Source organism: Bombina bombina, chromosome 7, assembly GCF_027579735.1.
Source record: "Bombina bombina isolate aBomBom1 chromosome 7, aBomBom1.pri, whole genome shotgun sequence".
NCBI classification, from domain to species: Eukaryota; Metazoa; Chordata; class Amphibia; order Anura; family Bombinatoridae; genus Bombina; species Bombina bombina.
In genome coordinates, this window is record NC_069505.1 from 85,306,104 (window position 1) to 85,318,724 (window position 12,621).

The 12,621-nt window shown below is 38.5% G+C and overlaps 1 protein-coding gene across 1 annotated transcript in view; it reads right to left on the reverse strand.

Annotated features, from left to right (window-relative positions):
- Window positions 1-12,399, reverse strand: part of LOC128636243 (mucin-5AC-like) — a 91,593-nt gene extending 79,194 nt beyond the window's left edge. Inside the window, exons 1-2 of the mRNA XM_053689281.1 lie at window positions 11,859-12,399; window positions 10,865-10,956 (exon numbers count right to left, since the gene is read on the reverse strand). Of these exons, the coding sequence (XP_053545256.1) occupies window positions 10,865-10,956; window positions 11,859-12,399 (633 nt within the window). The remainder of the gene's footprint in view (window positions 1-10,864; window positions 10,957-11,858) is intronic.
- Window positions 12,400-12,621: the final 222 nt, after the last annotated feature.

A 12,621-nucleotide genomic window follows, 5' to 3' on the forward strand; every position in this document is an offset into this window, starting at 1 on the left:
CAGTTGCACACGCATCCTCAAAGGAATGTTGGCTGCTTGAGGCAGCCAATAGAATGTTGGCTGCGCACGCAGCCAAAAGAATCCACCTGGATGCAGCATAGGCAGACCCAAAGCCTTAAAGGGACATAATCAATTGAAAGGGATGCAGCATAACTGTAAAAAGCTGACAGGAAAATATCACCTGAGCATCTCTATGTAAAAAAGTAAGATATTTTTACCTCACAATTTCCTCAGCTCACCAGAGTAAGTTCTGTGTGAAAAGTTATATACTTCAGCTGCTGTCCAGCTGCAGGTAAAAAAAGGGAAGAAATGAACAGCAGCCAATCAGCATAAGCAGTGCTGAGGTCATGAACTCTTTACTGTGATCTCACAAAATTTCACTTAACTCTCATGAGATTTCATAGTAAACACCCTTAAACTAAATAGGGAAATAACAAGACTGTGCATGAGACTCACTCCCTTGCCTGTCCCGGGACAGGCATACTGATTTGATGTTTAAAGCTTAGGACATTTTGATAAAATATCTTTCTTTTTTACCTTTCTTTTTTACCTAGAGATGTTCAGGTGATATTTTCAATTCAGCTTTTTACAGCCTATGATAATTGTTGATTGCAATATTTTTTGCCAATAGCTTGTAAATGTGTGTTATATTCTGAGATCAGACGTTATGCTATAATAGTGAAACAAGTCAGTTAAACATTAATCTAGCCCCCACAATAGAAGGGGCTTAAGCAGATAGAATCTATTACACTGAACAGCTGTGCTAAAGTTAACTGTGCAAGCAAGGACTTTATAATTACAGATAGATTTATTAATAGCCGGCTACAAAAGTTATTGTTTGTATCTGACTGCTTGATATTATACAAAACAAGTACAATGTTTCACATCTAGATACAGGTTCTCAGAGGTATTATTCACACACCTATGCTATATATTGATATCTAGAGAGTTCAAGCAGACAGAATCTATTACACTGAGCAGTTGTGATAAAGTTAACTGTGCAAGCAAGGACTTTATAATTACAGATAGAGTATTAGCTAGATAGCTTTAATCTCATAATCTGGCATCCCACATATTAACAGGTCCTCTTGTTACAGCGTTATTTCTGAATTTATTAATAGCTGACTACAAAAGATATTGTTTGTATCTGACTGCTTGATATTATAGAAACCAATTACAATGTTTCACATCTAGATACATGATTCTCAGAGGTATTATTCACACACCTATACTATATATTGATATCTCGAGAGTTTAAGTGTTTTTAAACATGTATGATTGAATAGTTAAACCAATAAAGATAAAGGAGCCGAATTACCATTGTGCAAGCGGACATGACCTGATATTGCGGATCATGTCTGCTGCACATCGATAAATGCAGAAAGCATACGCTGTCGGAATTTATCATTGAATTCTTGTGAACTGCTGGTGCAATGCCGCCCCCTGCAGATTCGCTAGCAGGGGGTGTCAATCAACCCGATTGTATCCGATCGGGTTGATTTCTGGCGATGGCTGTCCGCGGCCTCAGAGCAGGCGGACAGGTTATGGAGCAGCTGTCTTCATAACTTCATAACCGCACAGAGCTTGGTAAATATGCCCCAAAGTATGAATGGTTAAAAAATTGTTCCTGTATTATTCAGTGAGATAATTGTAGGGGTAAAGCACTCTTTTTTGTTGCAAACTTTGTAACTTATTTTTCTATATTTCTGTATATATCTGTGCATATATACAGTATATATATATATATATATATATATATATATATACATATATATACTGTATATATAGTATATATAATCATCTATATACTGTATATAGTTACAGATATACATATATATATATTGTACCAAAAAATATCAGAAATATGTAGAAATATTTATTTATAAATAAATAGAAAATATTCTGCAATGCACAGAACATTGGAATGTGAAATATTCATATTTTCATGTTGGGGTAGTGCAAATGAGAATATGCGATCATGTTTGCGTGAGAGTGGGGTGTTTTTTTTCTACTTTTTTCACTCCATTGATTTCTATGGGGGAATAAGTGAATGTGCCTGCGATATTCTATGTTCGGATTTTTGCCCTTTTCGGATTACCACAAGATAGATAGATATTATATACAATATCTATCTATCTATCTATCTATCATCTGTATATATTCATATAGCTATTTATTTAAAAAAATTATAAACATAAAAATATATATTTTAAAACTAAAAGAATATTCTCTTCTATGTGAAGAACATATTCCTAATGCACCTATGGCTTAAGCTCAGTTGATCTAGCACAGTGTCTGGTTAGCGTGTGAGTGATAACTAGAAAGGCTTTTTGTACCACAACTCATGGACGTCTATGGGAAGAGGAAGTTAGCATGGTCACAATATCCAAGTCCTGAAGTTAGCGCTCCTGAGTCTTTTGCTCACACGTTTTACTTTCAACTGGTAAACCCCTGCCAACCCAGCCATGCTAATTGTTTTAACCTCTTAACGACCAAAGACGAACAGGGTACGTCCTACACAAAACGGTAGTTAATGACTACGGACGTACGCTGTACTTTCTCAGGTAATCTGAGTGCTGGAAGCGCTCTAGATCTCTTCCAGCCACTCTAACAGTATTTCAGCGATGCCTATATGAGGAGGCGTTCTGCAATACTGTTCCTGACTGCCGGGCCCCGGATTGATCACTCCCCACTAGTGATCCCTTCTGATTTCGCTCCACGTGGAGCGTGACAGTCTAGCAGAGCATCAGAAGCAATCAGACAGCCTTTCCAATGCTCTGCTTGAATGCGGAGTGCCTTGGTGGGTCAAGGCACTCAGTATGTATTAAAATAATATATCTATTTTTTTTACTATTATAAGCCCCATATAGCCCCCCTACCACACCCCCATGAGGCTTCAGATATAGCCATGCCCAGTGCATCATGGGGCTTCTGGGGGTGTCCCTAACCTGCCTCATCATAGGGGCAGGCTAGGGTCATCCAATCTGAGCTTACCCCTATAATAATTTTTTTAATAATAAAATATTCCATTTGTCTGATCATGTCAATATTTGTAAATATTGACTCTGACCAGTGTGGATCTCCCTCCCTCCCTCTCCTCTCTTGTATTTTTGTGGGAGAGAGAGATCTGTGTTTAGGAGAGAGAGATTTATCTAATATATTTCTTAAAAATTGTGAGACCCAAAGGTTCTTTTCAGAGCCAATAACCCCTAGCTTGCCAGTGATCACTATAAATCACTGGCAATAGCACAGCAACACTTTTTTGCTCTCTGTGCATTTTTTAGGGGTTAAAGAGACAGTTAAGTCCAAAAAAACTTCATGTTTCAAATAGGGCATGTAATTTAAACAACTTTCCAATTTACTTTTATCACCAATTTTGCTTTGTTCTCTTGGTATTCTTAGTTGAAAGCTAAACCTAGGAGGTTCATATGCTAATTTCTTAGACCTTGAAGGCCGCCTCTAATCTAAATGTATTTTGATAGTTTTTCATCACTAGAGGGCATTAGTTCACGTGTTTCATATAGATAACATTGAGCTCATGCACATGAATTTACCATGGAGACAGCTCTGATTGGCTAAAATGCAAGTCTGTCAAAAGAACTGAAATAAGGGGCAGTCTGCTGAGGCTTAGATACAAGGTAATTAAAGAGGTAAAACGTTTATAATTATAACAGTCTTGGTTATGCAAAACTGTGGAATTGGTAATTAAGGGATTGTCTATCTTTTAAAACAACAACAATCCTGGTGTTGACTGTCCCTTTAATTTTATTTTAGTAATTTTTTTGTGAGACCCAAAGGCCCCTAGTTATCAAGCCGTCAACCGCAAATACGCTGGAATTCCGCAGTGTATTTGTGGCGAGGCTGATTCACCTTAGTTATCAAGCCCTACACACCGGCAAAAGTAGAATATAGTGACGTAAGCTTCGATCCGCCGGACTCAGTCCGACACAGATCGATTCTTACGTCACTCCAGATGTTCCGAACGCAAGTTCGGCACAATCTGACTACTTTTGCTAGTTATCAAATGCCTAGCAGGTACGCTCTGCACTTTTCCGGCCCAGCGTACCTGGTCTTCAATCCGCCACCCTGGAGGCGGCGGATCCTATAGGAATCAATGGGAGTCTGACCATAGCAAAACTTCATGTTCGCTGCTGCCCAACATCCCATTGATTCCTATGGGAGCTGTCTACACCTAACACCCTAACATGTACCCCGAGTCTAAACACCCCTAATCTGCCCCCCCTATACCGCGGCAACTAAATAAATGTATTACCCCCTAAACTGCCGCTCCCGGAGCCCACCGCCACTCTAATAAACGTATTAACCCCTAAACCGCCGCTCCTGGACCCCGCCGCCACCTACATAATACATATTAACCCCTATCCTGCCCCCCCTATACCGCCGCCATGTATAATAAATTTATTAACCCCTATCCTGCCGATCCCGTACCCCGCCGCAACCAATATTAAACGTATTAACCCCTAATCTGCCCCCCTACACCGTCGCCACCTATAATAAATTTATTAACCCCTATCCTGCCCCCCCTATATCGCCGCCATCTATATTAAACTAATTAACCCCTAAACCTAAGTCTAACCCTAACCCTTTCACCCCCCTAACTTAAATATTATTTTAATAAATCTAAATAAAATTACTCTTATTAACTAAATTAATCCGATTTAAAACTAAATACGTACCTATAAAATAAACCCTAATATAGCTACAATATAACTAATAATTATATTGTAGCTATTTTAGGATTCATTTTTATTTTACAAGCAAATTTAAATTTATTTTAACTAGGCACAATAGCTATTAAATAGTTAATAACTATGTAATAGCTACCTAGTTAAAATAAAGACAAATTTACCTGTAAAATAAAAACTAAGTTACAATTACACCTAACACTACACTATCATTAACTAAATTATTCCTATTTAAAACTAAATACTGTACTTACCTGTAAAATAAACCCTAAGATAGCTACAATGTAATTAATAATTACATTGTAGCTATTTTAGTATTTATATTTATTTTACAGGTAACTTTGTATTTATTTTAACTAGGTAGAATAGTTATTAAATAGTTATTAACTATTTAATAACTACCTAGCTAAAAGAAAAACAAAATTACCTGTAAAATTAATCCTAACCTAAGTTACAATCAAACCTAACACTACACTATCATTAAATTAATTAAATTAATTATCTAAAAATACCTACAATTAAATACAATTAAATAAACTAACTAAAGTACAAAAAATAAAAAAAACTAAGTTACAAAAAATAAAAAATATTACAAGATTTTTAAGATAATTACACCTAATCTAAGCCCCCTAATAAAATAACAAAGCCCCCCAAAATAAAAAAATGCCCTACCCTATTCTAAATTACGAAAGTTAACAGCTCTATTACTTTACCAGCCCTTAAAAGGGCCTTTTGCGGGGCATGCCCCAAAGAAATCAGCTCTTTTGCCTGTAAAAAAAAACACAATACCACCCCCCAACATTACAACCCACCACCCACATACCCCTACTCTAACCCAAACCCCCCTTAAATAAACCTAACACTACCCCCTGAAGATCATCCTACCTTTAGCCGTCTTCAGCCAGCCGACCACCGATGGAACAGAAGAGGACATCCACAGTGGTCAAAGTCTTCATCCAAGGGGCGCTGAAGAGGTCTTCCATCTGATAGAAGTCTTCATCCAGGCGGCATCTTCAATCCTCATCCATCCGGAGCGGAGCCATCTTCAAAGCAGCTGACGCGACGCCTACTCGCCGAATGAATATTCCTTTAAGTGACGTCATCCAAGATGGCGTCCCTCGAATTCCGATTGGCTGATAGGATTCTATCAGCCAATCGGAATTAAGGTAGGAAAAATCTGATTGGCTGATCTAATCAGCCAATCAGATTGAGCTCGCATTCTATTGGCTGATCGGAACAGCCAATAGAATGCGAGCTCAATCTGATTGGCTGATTGGATCAGCCAATCGGATTGAACTTGAATCTGATTGGCTGATTGGATCAGCCAATCAGATTTTTCCTACCTTAATTCCGATTGGCTGATAGAATCCTATCAGCCAATCGGAATTCGAGGGACGCCATCTTGGATGACGTCACTTAAAGGAATATTCATTCGGCGAGTAGGCATCAGTGGATGAAGATGGCTCCGCGTCAGCTGCTTTGAAGATGGCTCTGCTCCGCTCCGAATGGATGAAGATTGAAGACGCCGCCTGGATGAAGACTTCTATCGGATGGAAGACCTCTTCAGCGCCCCTTGGATGAAGACATCAACCACTGCGGACGTCCTCTTCTGTTCCATCGGTGGTGGCGTATGCCATCCTTGCATCAGAGTCAGATGCCTCTATGTTTTTAAGACCCCAATTTTGACATTGCCATATGCTCAGATACATCATTAGATACAGTCTCAACTGATGTATCTGTGGCTGCTAGCCCCGCTGCCAGAAGGAGACATGTTGCTGTCATTTCCGCTGAAGAGTGGGTAACACCTCATCACCAGAGGCCAGATATCCCACCCTTCACAGCAAATCCTGGCATCAATATGGATGTTGCAGGATTTAGCCCCCAACAGTTTCTGGAGGTGTTTCTGGGCGAGGATGTATTGGGGAACATTGTCGCCCAAACTAATTTATATGCCCATCAGTTCCGTGCTGCAAAGCCTGACTCATATTTGGCAAAGCAGCAATGGGCCCTCATTGATGTGCCAGAGTTGATGGGCTTCATAAAGAAACCCTCCATTTGCTCCTACTGGAGCAGTAGCCCCATCTGCCCTACCCCCATTTTCTCCCAGTGTATGTCGAATAAGAGGTATGAAATGATTCTACATTTCATGCACTTCAGCGACAACAGCCTGTGCCCCCCTAGGGAGCATTCCCAATTTGACAGGCTGTATAAAATCTTCCCCCTGATTACCCACTTTGCTGCCAGGTTTGCAGAGGCTTATACACCTGGAAGGAATATATGCGTGGATGAATCCCTGATTATGTATAAGGGAAGGCTGTGATTCAAGAAGTATATTCCTTCCAAGCGCTCCAGGTATGGGGTAAAGGTGTATAAGCTCTGTGAGAACAATACTGGGTATACTCAGGCCTTCCGGTTGTATGAGGGAAAGGATAGCAACCTTGACCCTCCAGGTTGCCCAGAACATATGGGAACTACTGGAAAGATTGTCTGGGACCTGATATTACCCCTGATGAACAAAGGGTACCACTTGTATTTAGATCATTTCTATACATGTGTCCTTTTGTTTAAGCTACTGTATTGCTTTGATACAGTAGCTTGCAGTACAATTAAAAAGAACCAAGCAGGTTTCCCAGGACAACTTGCATGCACCCGGCTACGAAGGGGTGAGACCTCAGCTCTGTGCCAAGAGCAGTTAAGTACAGAGACAAGAAGGATGTATACCTTCTTACCACCATCCACACTGAGAGGACTGTGGAGGTCTCTGTACGTGGGAGAGCTGAGAGCATAAGAAGCCAGTGTGCATCAAGGCTTATAACCGGCATATGAGTGGGGTTGATCTGGCAGATCAGCTGCTGCAGCCCTACCTAATTATATGGAAGACAAGGGCCTGGTACACAAAGGTTGCAATTTACTTAATGCAGTTTGCAACACACAACACTTTTTTGTTGTTCAAAAAACCAAACCCCGGAATGAAACAGACTTTTTTACAGTTTCAGCTCCAGATCATTTTGTGGATTTTGTACCAAGATGCATCTGCTCCCCGGGCGGTGATGGGAGAGAGCAGAGTTGGGGCTACCCATTTTATTTTTAAAATCCCCCCTACAGCCACAAAGCAGAAACCTAAAAAAAATGCTAAGTCTGTTCCAAGAGGGGGCAGAGAAAGGACACCATATATTACTGTCCTGATTACCCTGGACAGCCTGGACTCTGCATTGGGGACTGCTTCAAACAATTGTCCAATTTGATTTATTTTTTTAAAATTTGCGGGGTATTTTTGGTTATGTTCACTATTAGAGGTTTTTATTTTTACTTTTACTGTGCCAGATTTTTTTACATTTCACTAGTCTCTTTTTTATAAGTTCTAAATGGTTGTTGTATTTTACCAAAACCCCTGTCACACCTATGCATGGGGGGCATGGGTGTACTCAGGGGGCCTTGCAGAAAACAATCTGGAGTGTATTTTTGCAAAATAACTTACAACAGGCTCTCCTAAATCATTGTAAAAAATCAATGTGTGTGTAAAAATGAAAATTGAAAAATTACCACCATACACTTTTTTCAATTTATTTGGCGACAACTTTAGCATCAAAGGCATCAAACCACACAATATACAATACCTTGGGGTGTCAACATTTCAAATATATACACTTTCATGGCAATAAATAAAACTGGGGTATGCAAAAGGCCCCAAACTAAAGATAGGCATATCAGAAGAAATACTCTCCCTTTTAACTAAATTACAAGTAATAAAATTGTAACAGAACCATCCCAAAATCCTGGCAAACCTATGCATGGGGGGGGGCATAGGAATACTTAGGAGAAAACAACCTGAAGTGTCTTTTTGCAATAACTTACAACAGGCTCTCCTAAATCATAGTCAAAAAGCAACGTGTGTGTAAAAATGAAAACTAAAAAATTACCACCATACACTTTCTCCAATTTTTTGGGCTAAAACGGTTGCATCAAAGCACACATTTCAAATATACACACTCAGAGAGGTAACCACGGCAACGATAACTAATAGGAATGCTAAAGTGTGAACGTTCCTACGTTCATGTGACAAGGTACAATCATCACTGGATCACATTGGACTTTTGTTACATTGGATTTTAAACTTTTTTTTCTTATTCTTAATTTTATTTTTTATTTAGATTTTTTTATTTTCATTTTTATTTTTCATTTTTTCCTTAAGAGGTTATTACCTCTTCCACTTGCACTAGGATATTGTTGGACACATAATTTATTTAATTGGATACACAGGACACAGGACACTATATATGGGACATTTATAAAGGATACTCTCTATCACTTGGGACTTTTTGTATTAATTATACCAATTGTAATTGGATGTGGCCTTTAACTTTATAGGGCCACTTACTTTGTTGTTTTTAATAATTTTAATTTTTAATAGGTCTGTATGTATATGGTACCCTATTTTATGTGTTAATAAATGTATTTTTCACTTGTATTTTCCATTTTAGTGTAATTATCTGTTATTTTGATACTTCAGCCTAGTTGGTGCTCCATCTACACTTATTATTATTAAATATAGAAACAAGGTTTAGTTGATTGACCGTAGGTAATATCAGTTATTAGAAAAACCAGATGTCATTGCCTATATACATTTATAACATTTTAAACACTTTAAACATTCAAACTACCTGTAGTCCCATAAGAGGACAAATACACCCTGTATCAAGAAGTGTATCTATTTGTAGATAGATGGTGATATAAAAATGTATTTAATATTTTAAAGAGACTAGTGTGACTACGTCACTCCCAGTAGTTAATAATGTCATACCTAGTATTTAAACCTTCTGGATACCTGGTCCTTATTGTAAGCATCCAGAATTTTTTTCTCTTGGCTAGGAGTTTGTCCACATCACCTCCCCTATTGGGTACCCTCACTAGTTCAATGGCACACCACTTCATTGTGTTTAAGTTGCCATTATGAACTTCAGAGGAATGTCGTACCGGGGTGGGGTGGGGGGGTGGAGGACCTGCCCCTGCCAAGAGTAGAAAGATGTTCCCTTATTCTGAATTTTATGTTTCTCGAGGTGAGACCAATGTATTGGATATGACATTGTTCACATCTTAACATATAGATGACATTTTTTGACATGCAATTCAAAAGAGTTTTGCTAGGGAAAACATCTCTTGTTACTCAAGAGCTAAATTCTTTTGTTCTATCAAGGTATTAACAGGGTTTGCATTTGTTATGCCCACATCCATACATTCCCACACTTTTTAACCATGCACTGTTATTAGATGGTTCCTGTGTCAGTTGTGTAGGTGATAGAATGGTACCTAGAGTCGGACTCTTTCTAGAACTGCATCTGACTCCATGTTTGACTAAATCTATTAGTTTTTCATCTGAAGCCAAAATTGAGAAGCGCTTCTTTATAATTTGCACTATTTGGGGGAATTGGTGCTAGCTGGTGATAAAGTTCATGCCACTAAAGGGTTGTTTAAATCTATGTGTGCCCTGTAATAGGGTTTTTCTCTGCCTATCAAGTGTTTGTTCTCTGGCTTTTGTTATTGTGTTCCTGTGATATCCCCTTTCCATTAGCCTTAATTCCAATTAATCTGCTTGTTTCTTAAAATCCTCAGGATTGGAACAATTTATTTTAAGGCAAATAAATTATCCTTTAGCCACTGCTGATGGAGTGTGTCTGGGATGACAGCTCTTCCCATGTGGGAGGGGGTTTCCAGTAATGGGCTTCCTATAAGTCCTTGTAATTATTCTGCCATCTCCCAATCCCATCAAAGACAGGTCCAAATAATTGATAGTAGAGGAATTTACCTTGTATGTAAAACTTAAACTAATTTGGTTCTGATTGAGATAATTGACAAACGGCAGAACATCTCCCACTGACCCCTTCCATGTGAGCAAGAGGTCGTCTATGTATCTCCTGTACATCAGGATGTCATTCCTGTAGGGGTTTCTATCTCCAAAGATGTGAAAAAATTCCCACCAACCTGAATATAGGTTGACATAAGATGGGGCAAATTTAGCTCCCATCGCAGTTCCACATCTTTGGAGATAGAAAACCCCCTCAAATTGAAAAAATGTGGATAAGTAAAAATCTCATCACCCTCAGAATACATTTTTGAAAATCAACGGTATAATCAGTGAAAAATTGGAGAAAGAAACTCACCACATTTACTTCCTCCTCATGAGGTATAGATGAGTAGAGGGACACTGCATCCACTGTTACCCAACTGTAAGTGTCTTGCCACTGTTGGTTTTCTAGTATGTTGAGAATATGTTTAGTATCTCTAACAGGATTGTAAGGACACTACCGAATTTAATCTAACCACTGGGATAGGTGTTCTGCAAGAGATCCTATCACACTGACTATTGGTCGCCCCTTTGACATTTTCAAGTGATTTGTGCATTTTGGGAAGGTGATGGAAGAGGGGGATTCTAGGATTATGTACCATGATGAAATTAACTGTATTTTCATCAAGAAACCCCTCCTCCAAGCCGTCATCCAAAATATGTGAAAGTTCTTTGCTAAAATCCCTAGTAGGGTCCCTAGTTAACACCAAACAATTATCCTCATTATTTAGTTGTCTGAGTGCCTCTCTTATATATTCTGTCTTGTCAAGCACAACCACTGTGCCACCCTTATCAGAATTTTTGATGACTATTTCTTTGTTCAACTGTAGGGTTTTAAGGGCCAACTTTTATTTTCCAGTTAATTTAACTGTATTGGTGGGGGTGTTGTACTCAGATTTATTAAATCTTGTTCAACCCTATTAAAAAAAATGTTTCAACATTGTTACCCCTGCTGTGTATAGGGTAGAATTTTGACGTTGGTCTGAAACCAGCTCCCCTGCCAATTTGCCCTGTTTCTCATCCTGCATCTGTGTTTAATTCCTGCAAAAATGAAATCACGTTTCCCTTAAAGTCAGCTTGTCAGTTTCACCAACCACTAGACTTGAAGAAATAACTACATCAGATTGTTCAGAAACATCAGTGTCACTGAAATGTTTTTTTTAGAGTAATGTTCCTTACCAGACGATTTACATCAATGATCGTTTGAAAAACATCAAAGTCTGTAGTTGGTGAAAAAGACAAGCCATATCCTAAACACTGTATTGCTCCTCAGTTAGTGTTGAATGCGATAAATTAATCACATTTCCTACTTGTATTTGGAGTTTGTCCTGGCCCCCCAAAGTTGGTATCTGTTCTGCCCCTGTGCCATTTGTATATTGGGTTCTGGGAGACCTGGATCCAATGGAAAAAAACCTGATCTAATACTGAGACATTAGTTATATTTGTCGCTGTATAAGTAGGAATATATCTTTTAGACTCCATATTTTCCTTGGGTCTTACTATCTGTGGTGTCTCATCAGTATGTTGATGTGTACCGTTCTTAGGGATTCCTGTTTGTATATTAGAAGTATCCTCATTCTCCGAGGATTTGTCATCTGAAGAATAGTCTCTTTCACTATATGTGAAGGATACTGTCTTTCCACTGTTGCTACCTCTGCGTGCATAGTGAGCCCTGTTGCTATTCTGTTTTTTATTCTTATTAGTATTTTTATTTTTACTGGTGTCATTGTTTGTAGTATTCATTTGTGATCTACGTCTATTAAATGACCTTTGTTTTCTTTGCCAAATATAAACTGTTTTATTGGTGTAATCTGAGTTGTCCCTAAGATATTTCACATGTTTATTTTCCATGATGTTAGACTTTAAGGAGGATAAAGTACTCATTAACAGATTATCAAATCTAAGAAAGTCCACCTCAGTGCTCCTTTTGTTCATTTCACATTGGGTTAGCTCTATTTCTTTTCTAATTTCAACTAGCAATTTTTGCTTTATAATCTATGAGCAACAACATAAGCCTGGAGGAACATTCTGACAAAAACCTGATTCAATGCTTCAACAAAGTCTGTGTCTTTT